Raw genomic sequence first — 22,609 nt, forward strand, 5'->3', positions numbered from 1 at the left:
TGATTCTTTGGGTTCTGCCGGTGATGAAGGAGCAGAGCCAGTTGAAGGTGGTTCCCTGTATACCAGCGTCGTGGAGTATGGCAGTGAGTCTGTGGTGGGAGACAGTGTTGAATGCTGCGGAGAGGTCGAGTAGGATCAGGGCCACTTTGTGTCCTTGGTTGAGGAGGGTGCGGATGTCGTCTGTGGTGGCAAGTAGAGGGGTCTCGAATCCGGATTGGGTGGGGTCGATGATTGAGTTTTCTTCGATGAATTTTGTTAGTTGATCATTGACGGTCTTCTCTGTGATTTTGGGAGCAAAGGGAAGGAGGGAGATGGGCCGGTAGTTCTTGAGGTCTGTAGGATCTGCTGACGGCTTCTTGAGAAAGGGTCTGACCTCTGAACATTTCCAGTCAGCGGGAAATATGCCGGTTTCGAAGGCGCCGTTGATAGCGAGTCGCAGTTCCGGAGTGAAGGCAGCGTCGGCTCTGTGGAAGATGTGCAGGACGCAAGGGTCAGTGGGGGCTCCTGAGTGGATGCCTTTCATTGTTGATTAGGTATCTTCAATGGTTTCTGGGTTCCAGCAGGAGATGTTGGCTGTCTGGCATTGTTGGAGTCAGGTGTCTGGTCATTGAAGTTGTCGTAGAGGCCCTTGATTTTCAGATGGAAATAGGATCTGAGCTTGTTGCAGAGGCCCTGGGAGGGGGTGATGTTCGTGGTTTCGCTGCTGGTTCGGTTAATTCCTGGATGACGCTGGAGAGTTCCTTGGAGTTGCTGGAGTTGGTAAGGATTTTTTTCTGGATGAAGATCCTTTTGGTGGATCTGATGTGCTGGTGGCATTCCGGAGTTCTTGAAGGCAATGAGATCTTCTGAGGTTTTGTTGTTTCTCTAGTTCTTCTCGAGACATCTAAAGGTTAATCTGGATTCTCGGAGGTCGGCGGTGAACCAGGCAGACTTCCTGGGGTGCTGTTTGTCGGGGTTGCACAGGGGCATGAGCTCGTCAGCGCAGTTGGTGATCCATTTGTGGAGTTCTTTGGCTGCGGGGTTGGCGTTGGTTGGGGTGGTAGGGGCATTGTGGTTGAGGGTGGAGTTGAGATGCTCCACTGTGACTTTGCTCCGTTTCTTCATGGAGGGCTGGTGCAGGATTGGGCTGCCTGGGTTTATTGACTAGGAAGTGTACGCAGTGGTGGTCTGTCCATGGTGGTTGCATGGTGTGGCTGAAGCAAATGTTCCCACCTGCGAAAATGGGGTAGAGGGTGTGTTCTGCTTTGTGGGTAGGGGTGGTGATGAGTTGTTTCAGTCTGATGTTTGCTAGGTTGTCCAGGAGGGTTGTAGAGTTGGGGTCACTGGGGTAGCCTAGGTGGAAGTTCAGGTCTCCGATAAGCATGTAGTCCAAGGAGGCATTGGCGTGGGGTGAGATGCTGTCAGCGATGTTCATGGTGAACGAAGCACGAGGTCCTGGGGGAATGTATGTGAGGGTGCCATGCTGCGTGGTTGATGGGGTGGTCTGGATCTGGAAGTGAAGGTGTTCTGTGATGGAGGAGGGGTCGTTTATGGTGGATGTGGAGAGTTGGAGGTAGCCCTTGCGTGCAATGGCGAGTCCAACTCCTGGGATGCTCCTTCTTCAGGATTTTGTATCCATCAGGGATGGCGGTGGTGATGTTGGTAGTGGAAGTGGCGTTATTCCAGGTTTCTGTGAAGAATGTGATTTCTGGCGAAACATTGTCGAGGAGGTCCCAGAGTTCTACGGCATGTTTGTGCATGGAGCGCACGTTGAGGAGGATGCACTTAAGAGCTTTGGTGCTGTTGGTGTCCAATGAAGAGGCAGTGACTGTGGGGGTGCAGATGGTGGGGAAGGTCTGGCGGCAGTGGCGGCAAGAAAACTGGCCGTGGGTGGTTTTGGCGTGGACAGCTGGCAGTTGTTGTTCCTACCGGGGTTGAGTGTGAGGAGGGCAGCTAAGTCATGGCAGTGGATGATGTAGGAGGGACTGTTACTCTGCTGGTTGCTTTGTTGTGCTGGCCTGCTGCTTGCTGCTTCTGTCCTGGGAGTGAAAGGACTGGACTGTGCTTTCTCTAAGGTTCTCCAAAGCCTTCCTAGTGTTTGTCTCCTGTTAAGAAGCCTGAGGACCATCAAAGACTTCACCTACAAGTGCCTGGACTCATCTGTTGAGAGCCCTGACTTGCTAAGTGGTATCAAATCCAGTTTCTGGGCCCTTGGAAGTAGAATCTGGTGATCTAAACAGGAAAACCCAGGCATCAACTCTTAACGTCCGTACGCATCACCTCCCCTTCCAGTAAGGAACCAACATATCACCTCCCCTGACAGAAAAGAACCGACGCATCACCTCTCCTGTGCCGCAGTAAGGAACCAAAGCATCACCTCCCCTGGCAAGAAGGAACCAAAGCATCACCTCCCCTGGAAAGAAGGAACCAAGGCATTCCCTCACCTGGGAGTAAGGAACCGATACATCGCTTTGCTTTCCCAGTGCCTCACCTCCAATGCGCCTGCATCTTGTATTTGATTTTATTTTACGCATTCTCAGTACTTTGTGCTAAAAGGGACAGATCCATTGAATCCTATGGACTGAATTGGTTTAACCTTTGTAAAGTAATATTTTTTCTTGTTTATGTTAGATTTTTTTTTATTGAAATAAGTATTGGTTACTCATCTAAACTGGTGTGGTGTCCTTTTGTATTGTTTTCACAATGTTACTGTGTGTGTATGTACAAATGCTTGGGACATTGCCTCTGATATAGGCCTGACTGCCCGTGCCAAGTGACCAAGCGGGTGAGCAGGGTTTATCTTGCTGTATAATCACCTTACCCTGGCTAGAGTGAGGGTTCCTACTTGGACAGGATGCCAACCACTGCCAACTAGAGACCCATTTCTTAAAAATGGCATCTAAATTAGTGATGAAATCAGACACCTGAAAAAAAGGTGAACACTTCAACATTTCACCAATAAATACACAAAATCCACCCTCCTACAAATTAGGAAGCAGTACAGGAGAAAGCTATGGGTGCTAAAACAAAATCGGGCAAGAAAAGTAATGCTTAAAAATGTATGAGGCAGCAAGGCCACTATATCTGCATGCGTTTTTGCACACAGTACTAACTGAAATCAAGTATTTGCACATGGCCTGCCAGGAGTCATTTTTACAACAGCCATTTGTGAGTGGGCAGATTTTCTTTACCAACTTTTTAAGAACTGTCTGATTTTTAACACCATACCAAAAAGTTGACAAGGCTCCATTCTGATTTCCGTATATAAGAAGGGCCCTAGAGATTTACCAGAAAATTGCCTGCTTGATGTGGATGGTAAAGCATTCGCAAAAGTCCTTCTTAAAGAGCAGAAACATTGGGTTACAGTTAATGAGCTAATACTGTGTACACAAACGTGCTTCCAAAAAAGATCAGGGACCAAGGACAACCTGATGACAGTGGCAGCTCTGTCGGAAGCATCAATGGAAAAAGGTGCTTCCCCTCTGTTTACAGTAATCGGAGACTTTTCTACTGCTTTTGATCATGTGATCAGAAGCTTACTATGGTTGAAGCTGCAAAACTATTGTCTGCGTACTCCATAGCGAAACACCATAATCAGCCTCTACTTGGGTGCATATACGGATAACTTCTAACTTGGTCACTCTGGGTAGGATTGCAACATCAAGGGGGGTAAATTAAGGCTGCATTTTGGCTCCCCCTCCTCCTAACTTGAACCTGCCTAACATCAGTGCACATTTAGCAAAAGCGTGAGTATTCCCACTGACAATTGTTGGTCTGAAAATGCAACTGCTTCATTATGCGGACAAGGCTAATTTGTTACCATACTCAGATTGGCTTCCAGCACTCACTGACTGCCTAGGAGTCATACTACAAGATAAATAAAATTCAAATAAACAGCGCCAAAAGCAAGATCATAGTATTAAGTAGTAAAGTACCAAATGAGCTTGGTATCTATGTAATAGGAAGCTGGAAAGAGTCAAATCCATCAAATACCTGGGCGCCTGTTTCAACGAATGACTCACTTATACTGTCCACGTATCCTCCCAGAAGAACGCCCATGCGGCATTGAGTTTTACTTGCAGCAAGCTGATACTAAAAATGAATGATCCCAACTTATCTGAGGTCTGTAAGGTCAACAACTTTAAGCTAATGCCAAATTTAATGTATGGAGCATTCACATTCAGAAATTGCTTGGAGTCATGGCTGGATCAAGCTCAAAATAAATGTTATCACTATTCACACTTCCAAATGCTGCTCCAGCAGTTTGCTTGCAACTGGAATTCAATCTACTCAGGCAAAACTCGATTCTAAAAGCGCGCTTTTTGGCATAAGGTTTAAAAGCAAAGAACACAAGTAAAGGCACTTTCAAACACACAATTTGGCAAGTGCTTACAGATGAAAACTGAAAATGGCACAATTGGTTGAGAGCCTCAATGGGTACCTTACAGGCTAGAGATCTTTAGAAATCCCCCATTCCTCCTAAAACAATAAGTAGATTGGTTCTGAAAGAGGCAAAATTAATCTCGAAAGAGTTCAACATTGAAGCTGTAAATAGGCTTGCCTTTATCAACTCGACTCCACTTCTATGCAATGAAGGCAGAATTACACGTTTTCTGGACTATCCGCAAAACTTTGGAGTAAAAAAGATCTAGCATGGTTTAGGTGTGGTATAATTCATCCCAAAAAGTACCACTTTGGCGGGTTAACAGGATCATCAGAGTGGGTCTGCAGACGCTGTGGGGAAGCAGCGGAGTCATCATTTCACATCATTTACAAATATTCATTATTGGTGCTGAAGATCCTCTGGCTTCATCCAGTCTTCTTGCAGATAAGAACATGCCAGGAAGCAAATTTGGCCTGCTTATCCCCACAATCACCACAGCTGGAAGCGAGATTCCTGACATTTATGCTACATGCAGTTAAGACACTGGAGGAAGATTCAGATCAAAATTCGATAAATTTTGAAGCTCAGAGACACAGTTGTGAGGAACTTGATGATGATAATCTTATCCATAATTGAAGATTTTTGCTCCAACTTATACCCTGTGATAAAAGTTTAATTTTATAGTGTAGGGGTCTATTTGTCCCAGATAGGGCTCCAGTATTCTCAGACAAGAACACATGTAGAACTAATGAAGCGTCCTTCAATTCTGTCTGTAATGGTTTTTGATAACCGTGGAATAAACTACTTACTTACTCATTCAGTGAGCAATTAGTTAAAATGAGCAGAACACACAAATAACCAACATATCAGTAAATTACAATATGAAAGATCTATATAGAAGGATATAGCATGCCCATATGCAGCAGGCATTTAGAAAACAGCAATCATCTGAAAATGACCAACCTTTCTAGGAGTGTCTTAAGTATCGTCCTAACATTTCCCTGCAAGATGGTTGGAAGCTCCTACGATGTGTGTTCTACTAACTAAAGTGTAGGGTTTAAATGTTTGTTGAAATGTAGAACTGAGTGATGATCTGATTGCAGATCAATTTCCTCAAAAGCATAGTAGTAAAGAGACAAGTTAAACCATGGAATTACTGTATGAAAAAATGTCGCTAAGCTTATTTAGCGATAAATATCGCTAGTTGTTGATAATATGCCCCGCAAAGCATTGAAAATATTTCTTATTCATCAAAAATACCTGTCTGACCAATTCTCTGCTAAATGTGTATAAATGTAACTGTATAATCGGAACAGTAGCAGCTGCTAATTTGGGATACTTACTTGTACTGTTATTGTCAGATTTACTGCTCTTGGGAGCTGGCCGCTCACATTGCGTTCCTGACCAGTTGGCTGAGCACCTAAAAGAAACCAATTAAAATGGTAAAATAAATGGAAGGCAAATGTTATCACATGAATCTGCTAAAGAGATCAGAAATATCTGTACAAACATTACATAATTGATTGTTCATTTTACCCACTGGGAGAACTACATATCATTTATTAAATATATTGTTTTGGTAAACATAGTTCAAAAAGTAGGAAATACAAAAGTGCAATGTCAGAAAAGTGTTTTAGTTATGTTTCACCTTTTTTACATTATTTCTGTGAATCTATTATTACTAAATGAAATGGAGTGATAATACTTCTTCTTTAAAACGATCTTGGAATTCAAGATCAGCACAAATGAAAATGGAAGAACAGCCTAAACACTCCATGATCTTAGCAACTGAAATGATCCTAAATCCATGTTGAAAGTAGAGACTTCCACTGGGTAGTACAGATAATTACTCACATAATATATTGGGTTGTCTAGCAGTGCCTGCTGAGTAGGGCATATCTTATGAGCACTGGCTCCTCACAATAAATCAGTGTAAAAAATTCTATGGTGGCAGTGCATATCCTGATCAACAATAGATAAGCAGTTACCCGGGGTTTACTTTGGATGTGTGTAGCAGGCACGGGCAGGTCTTCATGTGATCCCTAGATGTGTGTGCAGAATGATTCTATGAAAGCCACCACAACATCTATCAATGTATGGTCCACGAATGGGGCAGAAGTAGAGCACTTGGGTGCTAACTCGCTGATTGGTAGGCAAAGAAGGTGCCCTCAAACCTGCTATGGCTGATTTATTTTTTGAAAAATATTTTTATGAGCAGCACTCTCTAGTGGAAAAAAATCCATCCCTTTTTGTAGTTGCTTTATTCAGTAAAAGTGTCCTGCTGACATTTACTGTTCAATTCGTAAAGCAAAATCTGGTATTTATGTTCTCTGATTTCAAAATTTTAACTCTGAAATAATTCTGTTTCCACTAAGAAAAGTTCCCAGCAGCACCCTTGCATTCCAAGAATTGGCTAAAGTTGCGTTATTGATAAAAAGAAAAAGTGATGGCATAACAGACTGAATTGTCTCCATATTTGGAAATAAAAGTCTGGGACTTGATCTTCCATCTGTCTTATACGAGAAAAGGCAATGTGCTATGCACTGTTGTAAACATATTAAGCATACCGCAGGAAAAATAAATAAATAAGCAAAAAACTGACTCCATGCTAACATTCTTAGTGAAAGGTGAACACTAGATATACATTTCATGTTCAAATCTTTTGGTATTGCAACAAGAATAGCACTTTGTAGGCTGCCATGTTTAAAACTTGAAGAACTGGAGAAAAGCTCCAATAGTGAGTAAAGTCCGATTTTTGCTCATTGCAAATTTACCTTTAGATAATATATATCTTTAACACTGAACAGTAGCCACTTGTACAGTCATATCATGTTCCTTTGTGTTTACCACAGCGGCCCTCCTTTGGGGTTAGAGTCTAAAAATCTGATTACGAGTCTGGCGGTCCAACTGTCCAAGAACCGTGTCTGAGCCTGCCAGTAGACCACATCGCTGATGGTCCAAAGTCCTCCGTAATATGATTTGACCACGGTGCCGGTGGTAAGGTTGCAGCTGCAGAGATCTTGGGGCAGCTGTGAGTACTTTTTCCAAATATATCAATGCCCGTGTGTGCATTTCGACTGCATATGTGTAAGATGCAGACATATGCATGATACATGAGGAAAAATACTATATACTTATTGCTGGGGTCTGGCCCATATGTGGGGAGTCCAGGGAATGGGTAAATGGTACGAAAAGGACTCACCTGTATATCGTCGCAAACAGGATCATAATCCTCAGGGTAAAAATCCTGCTATGAATGGGGACCTGAAGAAAGGAATCCATGTCATACTCTGCCTGGGGGAACAAGAAATGGGTGAGCACGCACTCCAAATCCATTGTCACAGCCACCTTGTAGTAGACTGTTGAACCACCATGGTCAGCTTGTGGAAAAGACAAATCGTAATATGGATGGCGGAGCAGCTCTCCTGTACCGCCCTATGATGGCTGCCTTTCCCTAACCACGAACCCGGCAAACTGCTGGCGGTCTCAGAAGTTCAGCTACGGTCTTCCTAAAGCCTATCCACCCAACACGTAATACAGTGGTCAGACTGCCATCACTCTACGATTAGCCCACCCCCTGTAGTTATGGCAGTCCAGGCGACCGCCAAACGTGAAATAATGCCCTAAACCTGTGCTAACACCCTCAATACAAGAATGCATGGCTCCAATTGACAGGTGAGTTATTACCTCAAATTTCATGGGGAAAGCTTTTGCTAATCCCATTTACCACTATATTTTAGGCCTGGACGTGAAATTCTGCTCTGCTCATGGAGTTTGTAGAGCTTTTTCCCACTCTGCGCTCTCCATAGAAAAATCGGAGCAGAGTTTTTTCTATCCTGCCAATGTTATGTTGGCAAGTACTTAAAATCTTACTCCAGATCATCTCTCAGTAAGATTTCTCATCGTGGGCAGTCGCAGCTGATTGTTACTGTTCATGTTGAGAAAACGTCCTCTTGAGTTGAGGAAGCAGTCGCTCAAGTAAAATATCTACTAGGGCACCATAAAGAAGCAGCACCCTCTTGCGCTGTGCGTGGTGCTGTTTGTACTGATTTTCCTGTGCAGGACAAACACCTGGCGTATAAAATCAGCGTAACCAGCACAACTTATCATACTCTGCCACTTGTGGAACTAACCGTAGCATGGCAGAGGTTTTTGGTCACTATGTGGAATTCCACAAACTCTGCCCAGGCCTACTCTATTTCCAAATTTGTCCACATAGTATTTCACAGATGTACGCATATGTGATTTAGTACAGACATTTAGCAGATGTTAATCTGGATACCTTCCCCTGCCAATATCATAATATCACATTCCAATACTGCAGTAATGCCATGATAACATTTAGTAATATGATTTCATGCCTTTCATCAACTTTTGAGTGTGTAAAGGAAACCCTAATTCTGAAAAGATATGTTAACTTTTTGGGGGGGTTTCACCTTACGGCTGATATGGAATACATAAAAAAGTATTTAGTTTAGGGCTAAAATAGATGCCGAGCAATACTTTGAAATATTTCCACTTAAGTAGCCCGAACCTGTTTCTTGCAGTTTAGAATCAGTTGGGGATGAGCAAATGTCACGAAATAGAAAAAGGCCAGTTCGATACAAGAGCCTCGTAACAAATGACCATCATGGAGTCATGGAACTTTAAATAACAAAATAGGGGTTACTGTTACTACAGAGGTGAAAATATACATAGGCAGGTTGTGTTAGACTAGAGCAAGGGCATGGGGCAGTCAACAAGACTGTCTCATGTTGCCCTCACACATGCCCAAGGGGAAGTCATGCTTCATCAAAGGGCATTTGCTTCTTGTTGGGCCGGTGCTGCAATGCCCAATGGGTCCTCCGAAGGGTCACTTAACCTGGGATCTTTAATTGAAAAAAGATGTATTATGAGAGCCTCTCTTTCACCAGTGAATCCATTGTCGTAAGAGGGATACAACTAAAATGGTATGTCAACTAGGGTAATAACACCATTTTGATTACATTTACTTTTCCATATAATGAAAGGGGTAAATTCTTCCAACTGAATTTTTTTTTTCAATTTCCTTCAGTACCCTTTCTAAATTGTGCTGAGAAATTTCCTCCAATGAATTGATAATATTTATTCCAAGATACCTGATCCCTCTCTGTACCCTACAATTCCAGTCTGGGATGTTCGAACATAGAATCCCATTTTTGTTTGTTATTTACCAAATAGCCAGAGAATGTCCCCGAACTCGTTTCACCCTAGGAATCGGTGAAGTGGGGTCTGCTGTGTAGATGATGAGATCATCCGCATATGACGTGATTTTCTTATTATATGCACCTGCACAAAAAGCTGTAGTCCATTCATCCTGATGAAGCCTCTGACCAATAGTTTGTATTACATATCGAACAGTAGTGGTTAGATAGGTCACTCCTGTCGGGTCCCTCTAGAAATCGGGAAGCTCCGAGTAAGGGCACCATTAAGAAGGATCCTAGCTGTTGTACGATGATATAAGGCTTTTAATGTTGTTACAAAACGTGGCCCAAACCCCATGACCACCATACTTCCCAGAGATAATTCCAATACACACAATCAAAAGCCTTGGCGGCATCCAACGTAATTATTGCCAAGGGGACCGACCTTGATGTCGCCAGGTCAGTACTACTTATTAGCTCCTAGATCAATTCATGGATCGGCCTACCATGGATAAATCCCTTCTGATCCGCATGGAAAAGCTGAGGGGCTACTTTAGACAGACTGCCCTCTAAAATGCTAACAAAGTTTTTATAGTCTGCTTTTAGCAGGGATGTCGGTCAATACGACTTGGCTTTTTCGGATCCTTTGCTGGTTTTAACATCAAAACTATGGAGGCCTTTCTCCATGGTTCCGGAAAGTGTGTCTCCCCTCTATATACCATGTTAAACAAGTTTTCCCAGACAGGAAAGACTTCCACTATTAGAATTTTGCATACTTCTGAGGGGATAATATCTAGGCCAGCAGCATCCCATTCTTGGCTCTTTTTATTGCCCCCCCCTAATTTCCTCCTGAGTGATTATAGCTTCCATCTTCTTTTCCCCTTCACCATTTAATGCAAGGAGACCAATTGTCTTAAGCCAACTTTTAAGCTTTTGGGGATCAGGGGTAACATCTTCCTTATAAAGTTGCTCAAAAAGTGATACTACATGCTTCTGCATGTCTTCCCAATTATCAAGCACCTCCCCTGATGACCACCTCAACTCCTTTATCTCATTTCTATTTCTTTTCAAGCTAGACTTCCATGCAAGCAGTGCTCCTGCTTTCTCTTCATACTCTAATTACCTAGCATGTGCAGCCTGCCACCTTGCTTTACCCTTTAGATCCAACTTGATCTTAAATTTTAGTTGGGCCTCTTCCAACCTTCCTACCATCCCCTCCCTTTCTATTTCCATATGTATAGAATGCAAGTCTTCTTCGAAATGTCAAAGTTCCCTTTCAGTCTTTCCTAATTCTGCCCTTTCTTCTCTACTTTTTAGCGCAGCCAAGGTTTTTAGGACCTTAAAGGTGTCCCAAACTATTCCTGGGTAGGTAGTGTCTTTGGTATGTAAGAAATATTCTAAAGCAGCCTATTTCAAGGCAATCACCACCCCCTCATCTAGAAGAAGGGTGCGCTGTGGTCCTTGGGCCTGTACCGTCATAACTGCAGAATTGTCCGATATGTGGGCTGGAAGATATTATTGGACACAAGACACCTATCAACCAAGAAATATTCCAATCTTGAAAAATGATGATATTTTTTACTATGAAATGAACATCCTCTCACCTTCCCACTCAGATGTCTCCAAACGTGTTCCACGCCTAAATCCTGCATCAAACTTTTCATGGCATACCTCATTTTTGAAAAAATGGAGCACTATCCCTTCATGTAGATCAATCCATTACAGGGTCCAACAATACATTAAAATCAATGCCCACAATCACAGGAGCGGAATTGTCTACCAATCTTAGTTCTTATTCAATAATGTGCTGCAGGTTATCCTCATTAGGTCCATAAAAACGAGTGCATATAAAATCGCTACCTGCTCACTTCAACCGAGCTAAGACCCACCTACGGGAGCTACTTGAATACCTAAGCTCGATCCCACTGCCTCGTCTTATTGAGATTGCAACACCCTTGCAACATTGTGCTTGGGTAGAAGCTGTGGAGTTCTGGACGAAACCACACCTACCAAACAGATCCTTACTTTCACTTGCTAACAGGTGTGTTTCCTGTAAGATCATAATTTGTGCCTGAATATCTTCCACATATTTCAGCACTACCCTCTGTCTAGGCTTTGAATTAAGACTATTCAAAGTCCATATGAGTATATCAATACTAGGGATTCTAGCCTTATTGCTTCCTCTCTAATTCACCCTCCTTCATTCATAATTTATACAGACCCTCTCAAGGTTCTGAGGACTTTTTTGGATTTTTTTATTCTCCCCCCCCTGTCAATCGCAACGAACCCTCCCTATCTTTTTAGGCATGACAATGCCTAGTGGACGCACCATCATGGAATATAAACTGATTTAGTATATATTGGAGAGCTGGGAGAGCTAACTATCCTATTACTCCATGTCGGTCACTTAGCGATATCTCTCACATTTTTTGTCATATCGATTAATGACTCGATTTCTTCTATTGCACGATAATTATACATTTGGTTGTCCCATATAATACGTAGCATTGCCAGGAATTTTAATTGAACTTTAACTCCCAGCTTCCTTAGCTCCTCCATCATATTTCCTAGCTCCGATTGCCTCCTTTCTGTAGATTTACATAAGTCATAGCTGACTAGCAATGAGTAGCCATCCACTAAGTATGGACCGTTTTTTAGGGCACTGATGAGAATCTCCTCTTTGATGGTTATAGGAGAGGAAATTTGCAAGAATCATCCTGCATCATCCTGGGTTTAACCTTTGGGGGTTGCAATAGAAGGGCTTTCTATGTGCTCTTTGAATTTCATACTCAAGGTTACACCCTTCCTCGTCTTTTAAGACCATGTTCCTTAGTAACTTGATGTTGAAAGCCTTCATATTCGACCCCTCTACAGCCTCCAGAATGTTAAAAAATCTCAGATTATTCCTTCGAGAATGGTATCCCTATCTCTCAAGATCTTCTTTTAAGTATTTTGTCTAGTTAACTTAGAGAGATCAGATGTGTTCTTTGACATATCATGCTTTACCATGACCACCTCTTCCTCTAACCTCTTTGTACCAAGGGTAACTGTGTCTAGTTTTTGGGTTAACTCCAAGCAGGAGGCTTGTGTCCCTACCTGGTTTGCTTCTGAAACTTTGAAGCGTTGCTTCATTTCGCTTTTCAGGCCAAGTAAAACACTCACCAGCGAATCTTCTGAGCCTCCCTGAGTCATTTTAGGATTTACCACTTCCATACTGCTCTGCCCATCGCCAGTCCCAGTTGATTCAACTTGTTCAGCTTCTTCGGCTTTTTCAAGGACTCCTGAACCATCTATTAGTGCCATCGCAGCAAACATGTTACTGACAAGAAATAGAGGAGCGTCTTCTTGAGATGCCATAGAATTACAGCTAAACTGATTCTGATTCTGTTTCGGGGATCCGTCACCATGGTTGGTGCCTTTATTTATAGTTGTTTCAATTCCATCATCATTCAATCGAGTGCTGAGGTTATCTGCTCTTAGGTTTGGGTCTGCACCACCATCTTTCTGCATACATGGTAGTATGTGAAAAAATGATTTTAATGAGGGAGTGATTTTAAATGTAGAGAGTGGACCACGCTTTCCCTTAACAGTAATTGTGGCTCCTTTTGCTGGTGCTAGAGGTGGTTCTGATAAAATGAGAAAATAATTTGTCTTTATTCCTCTTGCATTTCTGGTCCTTAAAGTATACATGGAGGGTTTGTCTCCAGGATCAGTTTCCGTGGCAGTACCTGTCTCCATATGCAAGGGAAACCTCACTCTCTTACTGAACTCTCCCCACCTCTGTACTCCTGGTACGTTGATCCGACCCCCAGCCATTTCCTCTGCTTCCACAGGGAGCTGCTGGCAGGCATCGGAATCCAAGAAAAGGCTCTGGAGTGGATCATCTCGTTCCTCGCAGGAAGGACCCAGAGAGTCCGCCTCCCCCATTCAGATCCGAGGCCACCGAAGTCATTTGCGGCGTACCACAAGGATCCTCACTCAGCCCCACCCTCTTCAACGCCTACATGAGCTCCCTCGCAGCCATCGCACGCCAACACAACCTCAACATCCTCTCCTACACCGACGACACCCAGCTGATCCTCTCCCTCACCAACGACCCCGCCACCGCCAGAGCCAGCCTATTAGAAGGGATGAAAGACGTCGCCGAGTGGATGAAGAACAGCCGCCTAAAACTGAATTCAGAGAAGACGGAAGTCCTCATCTGGGGATCATAGCCCTCCGCCTGGGATGACTCCTGATGGCCCCCTGCCCGGGGCACCAACCCCAAGCCAACAGACCACGCACAAAACCTGGGCTTCATCCTGGACTCCTCCCTCTCGATGACCAGACAAGTCAACGCTGTATCGTCATCGTGCTTCAACACCCTGCGCATGCTCCGTAAGATTTTCCGATGGATTCCCACCGAAACCAGGAAGACAGTCACCCAGGCACTCTTCACCAGCTGACTAGACTATGGGAACACCCTCTACGCGGGAACCACTGCCAAACTACAGAAAAGTATCCAGCGCATACAGAACGCCTCCGCACGACTCATCCTGGACATCCCTCGCAACAGCCACATCTCGACCCACCTGAGAGACCTGCACTGGCTCCCCGTCAACAAGAGGATCACGTTCAGACCCCTCACCCATGCTCACAAGGCTCTCCACGACATGGGCCCGAAGTACCTCAACAGCCGCCTCACTTTCCACACACCCACCCGCCAGCTACGATCGGCCAGCCTTGCCCTCGCTGCCGTTCCACGCATCCGCAGAGCCACCGCTGGAGGAAGATCCTTCTCCTACCTGGCAGCCAAGACATGGAACTCCCTCCCCATCCACCTACGCTGACCCAGGACCACCTCTCCTTCAGGAAACATCTCTAGACCTGGCTTTTCAAGCAGTAACTGACCCCTCCCCCCAGCGCCTTGAGACCCTACTGGGTGAGTAGCGCGCTATACAAATGAATGATTGATTGATTGATTGATTGATTGATTGATTGGTTCTGCCTCTGCCCCAGTCCTTACGCTGGCCTCCCAGCAATGCCGGAGCTCTGATGCTGCCTCCTTCCATTGCGTCCCTGGGGGTCTGCAATCAACCACTGGGACTCCAGAAGACCTGCCTGTCCCCCTGAGTGTTCCCATATCTCTGGCATCCTGTTAGTGCAGTACAGTACGGTACACTATCCCGATTTGTGGCTCTCCTTACAGTTCTCCCCACTTAATGGGCGTTACTTTCTCCTGACGGCGTCTTTGGCCGTGACCGCCTAGCTAATCGCTGCCATGTTCCCCCCCATTTACTCATGACAGACTTTTCTGGTCACAGTAATCTTTAGTATTGGTTGTCCAAAGATAAGTGAAACTTGGACTCAAAATCTGAACTGCAGCCTATAATGACATTTTATTGTGTACCAGTCATGCATGAATTCATATGGCAAAAGATTAAGAATGAAAAATGGGTAGGAAAGAAACATCTGCATTGTTGTAAATAGGCCATGTGCCAAGGACTCTAAGCCTCGGAATAGTAATTATTTGTACAACTCTGAATTTGGGGTTTTCCATATCATCATCTGATTCAGAGAGCATTTACCAAAATGTGGGCTTGCTTGCACATTGGCTTCTATTTGAAAGCAAAACATGGAGAGAAATTTAATTGATATTAACAAATACTGTATAATTTAGTTTTCTCCAAACTTTTCCCGATAAAAACAGTACCTATTTATGTGCCTCAGGCTTTCGCCTGTAATAGGGCAGACCCCATGATATAACATAGAGACATCAAATTTGCACCTAAAAAAACTGACTTATTTTGCTGATGTCTATAGCTGCGTTACTTGAACTCAGACTCCACTGCCACTCAGAAAAAACATACTAATCCCAAACATTTAAAAAAAACATTTTTTAACCCCTTCCCCGCGTGGCTAATTCCCCCGCTGTGCTGGGGGGGCGCACATAGCGCTGTGATGCTCGTGATGAGCTCAGCTCATCACGCATCACTGGGGCGCTAAGCTCATGATGAGCTGAGCTTGTCATGACCACGCCCATTTCTATAGAACGCTCAGCACAGCGGGGGAATTATCCCCGCGTGTGACACCGCACGTGTCATGACGAGCTCAGCTCGTCATGAGCACAGCGCAACCCTGACTCACGACGAGCTGAGCTCGTCATGAGCACGGATGAGGCTAGTTATTTTGGGAGTGCAGGGTGGTGTACCATTCCTGGATCCTGAATGTCCTAAAAAACTTGGCAAAGTTTGCCTTAAATACATATTATCGTCATATTTATGATTAGGGGCAGTTCTAGAATTTGTGGGGAACTGCAATGTTGGGATAGAAAACCCCTCTGTATGGTAAAGATGTGTACCCCTGCCCTGATTACCCAATTGTCCTGCTGCCTGAATCCCAAATGCAGATTTTTTGTCATAGGCGAACACTGATCATGCATGTGCACCATGACATAGTCCTGTCTTACAGATTGCAGCTTTGTTGAACTAGGAGTGGCAACCAAAGCTCTACAATCATTGGGAGGGAAGGCTACCCCCTTCACGAGGAGTTAGGTAGCACTAGCACGCAGTGGCAGCATGCTATTTAGTGATTAGTAGTAGTGTCACTGCAGTGGAGCTGAAAGGCTCACTCAACTGTTTAACAGTTCTGCTACTGTGCGCTTATTTCAACATTTTCCTATGTCAGGTAAGATCTGGAGTGCTGCGCAGTGAAGGAGTAGTGACTCTGCGTTATTTGTATGTGTGCCTTTTGTAAGAACATAGTACAAGAATGAAACAGTACAGTGCAGTGCATGTGTGGTTAGCACATGTGCTGGGTGTATATATGCTTGAAAGAACTACATTAGATGAGCGATGCAGAGCTGTGCAGTGCGTGCCCAGAGAAAGCATGTGCAGGGTGTACATGTGCCTATGTGAAGCACAATATACAAAAGATGAAGTGTTGCGAGGGTGTACATAGTGAGTGTGTGCTCTGGCAAAGTGTGTGTTTGTAAATAACATATCCTGGTTAAAGATAGAAAAGCTTCAGTACTGAACAGTACGTGCAGATTGAATGTTAGTACTGAAATCATATGCACATGTACGGGTACAATGCATAATGGTAGCAGTGCTGCACCTACAGGGTGCTGAAATGGTACATTGCATGGAGGACCCTTGGTTCAATTTGGGAAGGCCAGGCCTGACTGCTGAAGACATGAGGAAGAGAGGAATTGCTCATTGTTGCATTCTGTGAGCTGGGTGTAGGACACACTGGGAGCAAAAGGAAGAGACTCCCCTTGCATTTCAATAGACAGCTCTTTGATTCAGTGATGTATCACATGTAAGGAAACTGGAAACATTTCAGGAAGGGAGATGGGGCTCCTAAAGGAATCATAAAGCAAAGTGTTTGGGGTCTGGAATGAACCTTTTGATGCACCTACATCTGTGGCTGACATACAGGTGTGAACTCTGGTCATTCCCATGAATTGTGCTGTGAACAATCAACCTAGGATTCGTTCCTGCTGTGTCAGACATCTTTCATGAAGAGAAATGAAGAGAAGTGCCCACTTCAAAGGAAGCAGAACCCCAACATAAAACGTCAACAACCCAGACCCTGAATCAAAAAAGGACTATAAAAAGTGGAGGTTGAGTCCCCAAAAATGTGTCATCGGCCAAGCAGCAATCAGGCAGTGCGAGATGGGTACGCTCTGAAAGACTTCTCCCTGTGACTAGGACTGGGGTCCAAGGCCTACACGCCTCTCTTCTATGTGAGGGAAAGCAAGACAAGTTGCTCTGGAGTCTGAAGCACCAGCACCTGCCTGCTTATGAAGAACATTTTAAAGAACATTTTGCCCTGTGAGAAAGAGGAGAGAGTGCGCAAGGTCCAAATGAGAGCCTTAGCATGAGGTCTCCCTGTTCAAGGTGTGAGGGTTCGCCGGAGCATCGATCGGGGCATAGCCCATGTGTAAGACAGTGTTCATCAATCATCTTAAGCTAGGAGAGGGCCACCATTGACTGAGCTAAGTCTTGCGCACTATGCGGAGGGCACCCAGCCCACACAGCTTGTTCTAATGACCCCGTATGACCGAGGGGGCCACCAATGAAGAAGTTATGTGACCAGCATGCCAGGACTTGTGAATGCCTGAGTGGTGAACCTGTATGCCAGGAGGGATGCCGTTATGTGTCTGGACTAAATCATCAAAGGCTTCAGGCCGTTGCCCAGAACTGAAGTGAAACTGGGGCTGTTGGGTCTAGCCGCACTGAAGGATCTGCAGTGACTGACCCACTGGACCAGGAGGACGCCGAGGAGGATGATGCACCCTCGTAGAACTCCAGTCAGGAGCTAAAGGACTGAATTCCCCCTGTAGTATGGTTTATTGGCCTCCTTTTGCGTGCATGTTAAGTTAGCATGGCTTATTGGAAGGTTAAACGCCATTTTACCTTTGCTGCTTTTTGCACACAACATTGCTTAGCTGTTTTTGCAACGCTAGCTTTCAAGAAGGTATATACATGAGAAAGGGTTTGTTTTTTGACATCTCTAGACATGCATCGTGCCCCCAGTCTGTACAGTGAATGCTGAGCCGTCAAGGTTATCATAACATGTGAGCCTGTTTATCGGCATGTCCATGTAACACATTCTAGACACAACATTTTGGCAGCTGCAACCCGAGTAGGATTCTGGCACCTTTATCATAGCACACTTGCCATAATTTATAACACTTGGAAGATTCCAGGGATGCAGAGAAACTAGCCGATCCAGATGTAATTTACACTTACTGAGCGGACAGGTAATGGGGTCCCCCAAAACAAGCTCAAGAGACCTTTCTATAGTTTTGTAATACATAGTTCCTACATAGGGAGGGTGTTTAAACTAGGCGCTTTAATCACCTGTTTGCACTATCATTATAATATGATTCCTGCTTTTGTATTTTATGGAGTTGGCACCATGCTGACCATAGTATTTTTAATCATATGTCTGCTTATGTTGGCTAAGATACTGCGCATGAGATCACATTGTTAAAATAAATATTTTAACCTTACTGTGTCTCTTATTTACTCCTGTTGTGGACTGGTATGAGAGTATAACCAAAGAGTGTTCTCACTTCCCACCATTCCTGAGATGGTCCTAAGTCGCATGTTCTAGGTTGACTAATCATTGGTTACTTTGCTATAGGACGAGAGCTAATGTGACACTGATGCTAGCTGGTTGGGGTTTTCTAGGTCCTGAGGTGAGTTTCTGGTACACCACAATTCACTAATGGCCTAGGTCTCTGGGCACAGTTCTGTGTATGAGCAGCAATCCTTGCAACACCCCCCAGGGTGAACTTAACTAACTGAATTGCCGTGAGTTGGAAGCTGCTCGGATCGCTATGGAGAGCAGCCCTGCCACTTTGGAGAGTGAGCCTACACCCACCTGACACTGCCACATGTACCACGAGCAGCCTGACTTCTCTGAGCAGGTTTTGATCTCGAGAGTGCCACGCTGTGGGCACCCGCTGTACTACTAGTTGCTTTCATTCTGCAGGAGTGGGTAAGACTTGAACTAGGGTCTTTGGGACCCTGGGGGATTTACTGCTGAAGATGCTGTGGTACCATAGACGATTATGACTAAAGCCCGGAAGAGTCAACGGTAGCTCTTGTGTATGGCCTAATAGTGTGCATTCCCTTGCTGCATCCACCACTGAATGGGGAATAAGCCAGACCGTTTCATGAAGGAGAGTGGGCAGGGATTCACCTGACAACTGCTAGAGTCCCAACTTCAAGGGAATTGTGTGCTGTATTTGAATGTTACATCTCTTTGGATGTGTAGAGTTAGAAATAAAATTCAAATGTTTCCTATAAAAGCAAGTATTTGGCTGGAAATCGGTTTATTGTTCGTACCGATGTGAGTTGTGTTCACTGGCCTTTGTGAGGGGTACTTGGACAAGTCTACCACGATTCACACTAGGTCATGCCCAGTGACATCATGAGTAAAATGTCTCAACCACCATGGTTGGGCCCCAGGGCCCTCTAAAAGAGGCTCTGACAAGAAAATTAAATCAACATTCCTACATTTCTCTCAATAAAAGCAGTACCTTACTTCTGTGGTTGGGCCTGTCACACCATACAGGAACCAGTCACTACTCGAATCATCTGCAGTCAGTGTTGTGTCAATGATATCTTCACATAGTTACAGTTTTGGTCTGGCTCAATGGCGGGCCTTAGGTCCACCTACAAATGGGAGACTAGATTCCTTTGGAAGAAGTGTGGGAATGCAGGGTTGGAATTCTGACATTGCCTGGCTGTATCCTAGTTTTCTATCATATAAATGTAGGAAATTGGGATTTACCCCTCTCTACATGACCATCTATCTTCCCACCTTGAAAGTAGCTTGTGTGCCAGCCAGAGATGTGATTTGGGAAATGAGCAGTCCCATATTGCCCAGTTACATTAAATAGTTTCTGGTGCCATCTCACCCTCTCACTGGCCTGATGAAAAACTAGCTACAGAGAGCCTGGGGGACAAAATGATTCTCTTCCCCAGGTCCCCCTTTGCACTTAACTATGAATGGAAAGTTCTCACCCTGGTCCCTTTCAATTATTATTATTATTATTATTATTATTATTATTATTATTATTATTAATAATAATATTGATGTTTTGTTGAGTGAGCAGCTACCCACAATAAAAAAGAGTAATAGGATAATTTATTCAAACAACTAGGTTTTCAGTTGTTTCCATAAAATGGAGAGATACTGACAGGATCTAGGTGATTGTGGCATTGCGTTCCATAGTTTGGGCCGTAGGTAGCAGAACACATGACCACCTTGGCAAGATCTTCTTACTCTAGAAACTGAGGAAAGGTTGGAATTGTTAGGTCGTAGAGAATGAAGGTGATACCAGATGTCTAAAATATTGCTAGCCTGTGTTAGATTGGAGTTTGTGCATGTAACATAGGGCCTTATTCATGAGGTTTTGACGTAGGGCAGAGTAGCAAGTTGTGCGCTGCCCTACATCTAAACAAAAGGGCAGGAACGTGCCATATCTTTGAGAAATTGTGTATTCCTGTCCTTTTCCATTGCACTGGCACACAATTGACTGCCATGGGTCAATGCAGGCTTCCTTGCACCATGGTGCAAGGGTGCCTGTGTTGCCGCTGGTTGATTTTGAGCAGAAACGGACGGTCTCCTTTCCTGCACAAAATCAATCAATACAGGTGATTTGCTCTTTCTATTTGTGCTGAATGTGACATGCACTGTGAAACGTGTGCTGAAGTGATGTTCCTGTGCTACAAGAGGCCTCATAAAGGAGGTCTATAATGTTTTGAAATTAATCATTCTTTCCACTGACAGCAAGTGGAGTTCATGCAAAAGCTTAGCTGTGGGGGTGAATTTTGTTAGCTTTAGAAGCAGCTTTACAACCGCATTTTGTATTAGCCATTGTTTCTTGAGTGCACCCTTCATAACACCAAGATACAGGATGTTTCCATAGTCCTAACAGGAGAAGATCAATGCCTGTGTTGCTGTTCAATGTGTTGAGGACCGGAGACAGTCAAGAATCTTTCTCAGCCATCTAAGCATTCCAAAGCAGGAGGACGCTGGCTTAGTGATCTGGGTGTTCATTGAGAGCTCGCTATCTAGCCAGATGCCCAAATTCTTAGAAGCTGCTACTGAAGTGGGACACAGTCCAAGACTCGAAACCATAGATGAGGATCCCAAAGCTGGTTGCCTAGCTCCAGAACATTGGATTTGTCACCATTCTCTTTCAGATGGTTCGTAAATAATCCAGGCCAATACTTTTGATAGGCAGGTATTTAAGGCACCCAAATTTTATGTTTCATTGGTGTATGAGTAAAGAGTCAAACCAAAGCTCTCTACAATGTCAGGCAGAGAGCGTAAATAAACATTATACATGTTTGGGCTGAGTGTCGAGCCCTAAGGTACCCCACAAGATAGTGGTTAGATCGGTGATCAATGTTATTTTGCGTGGACTTGCAAGCAGAGGTATTGCAGAAGAAGCATAAACCATTTCAAGGTGGTGACCCACACTCTTATGTCTTCTAATCTTTGCAGAAATATGTTATGACTAACTTTGTCAAAGATTGCACTTAGGCCAAATAGAATCAGAGTGGGGGTGATGCCTCTGTCCATCAGGGCTTTAAGAACTTCTGCCACTCCCAAGTAGAGTTACGTCTGTACTGTATCCGGGTCTAAAGACTGATTGGGACTGGTGAAGAAGATCATTGGAAACAATAAGCATTATGAGCTGCTTATTTATGTATTTTTCAAAAATCTTAGTCAGTATTGGAAAAAGGGAAATGGGTCTGTATTTTGCCTAGTTGGTGCTGCTTAGCTTTGGCTATTTCAGCAGTGGCCCCACCATGGCTTGCTTCCATGCTTTGGGAGCATACCTTTGTCTTAGAGAGGAGTTCAGATACAGTGCTAGATGTCCCAGCACGTGAGGGTCCAGCTTACTCAGAAACATGGGAGGTAGTGGGTCTAGGAAGGAGCCTGATTTTATGTTATTTAAGAGTTCTATGAAAATCTCTAGATCCAGATGTGCATCTTTACCCAGCACATCCGGGGATGGGGGAGAGGGGGACTCAAGGGGTGTTCTCCCTTAGCCAGTCCCTGATGGTGTCCTGATGGGTTCCAGGTTGTGCTTTCTCTTAATTGCATGCACAAATCCCTAGGCAACTAATTGTTTACTTAGCATTGTGTTAAGATTACATGACAGATCAGAAACAGAATAATGCATACCAGACATACCTCTCATCTAAACAGACTTTCTATAGCCAAACAATAAACTATACCACTTCAATGTGCAAATATAGTATGGTGCTATTTGATCATTTGGATACAAATCTTACAATAATAAAGGCATTTTCTAATAAAATAACATCTAGTGGTTGTCAGAAATATTTTTTTCATCCGTTCTTCATCAATGATCGAGGCCAATACATTGTCTTTCAGACCGTATATTCTATTCTATTATCCATTGTATTAACGGATTAAAAAACTATTTCTTTCAACCACTAGATGTGATCCTATTAAAAATCGCCTCTATTATTGTAAGATTTGTATCTAAGTTATATTTGTACATTAAATTCATACAGTTTATGCTTTGACTATGGTATGTCCATTTAGA

At 44.0% G+C, this 22,609-nt stretch overlaps 1 protein-coding gene across 1 annotated transcript in view; it reads right to left on the reverse strand.

Moving 5' to 3' along the window:
* The window catches only part of LRP1B (LDL receptor related protein 1B), a 3,669,685-nt gene that overhangs the window by 36,521 nt on the left and 3,610,555 nt on the right, over positions 1–22,609 (reverse strand). The window contains exon 88 of the mRNA XM_086955170.1: positions 5,707–5,783. Coding sequence (XP_086811296.1) covers positions 5,707–5,783 — 77 coding nt within the window. The remainder of the gene's footprint in view (positions 1–5,706; positions 5,784–22,609) is intronic.

The sequence above is a fragment of the Lissotriton vulgaris genome, chromosome 2_1, assembly GCF_964263255.1.
Source record: "Lissotriton vulgaris chromosome 2_1, aLisVul1.2, whole genome shotgun sequence".
Lineage (NCBI taxonomy): Eukaryota > Metazoa > Chordata > Amphibia > Caudata > Salamandridae > Lissotriton > Lissotriton vulgaris.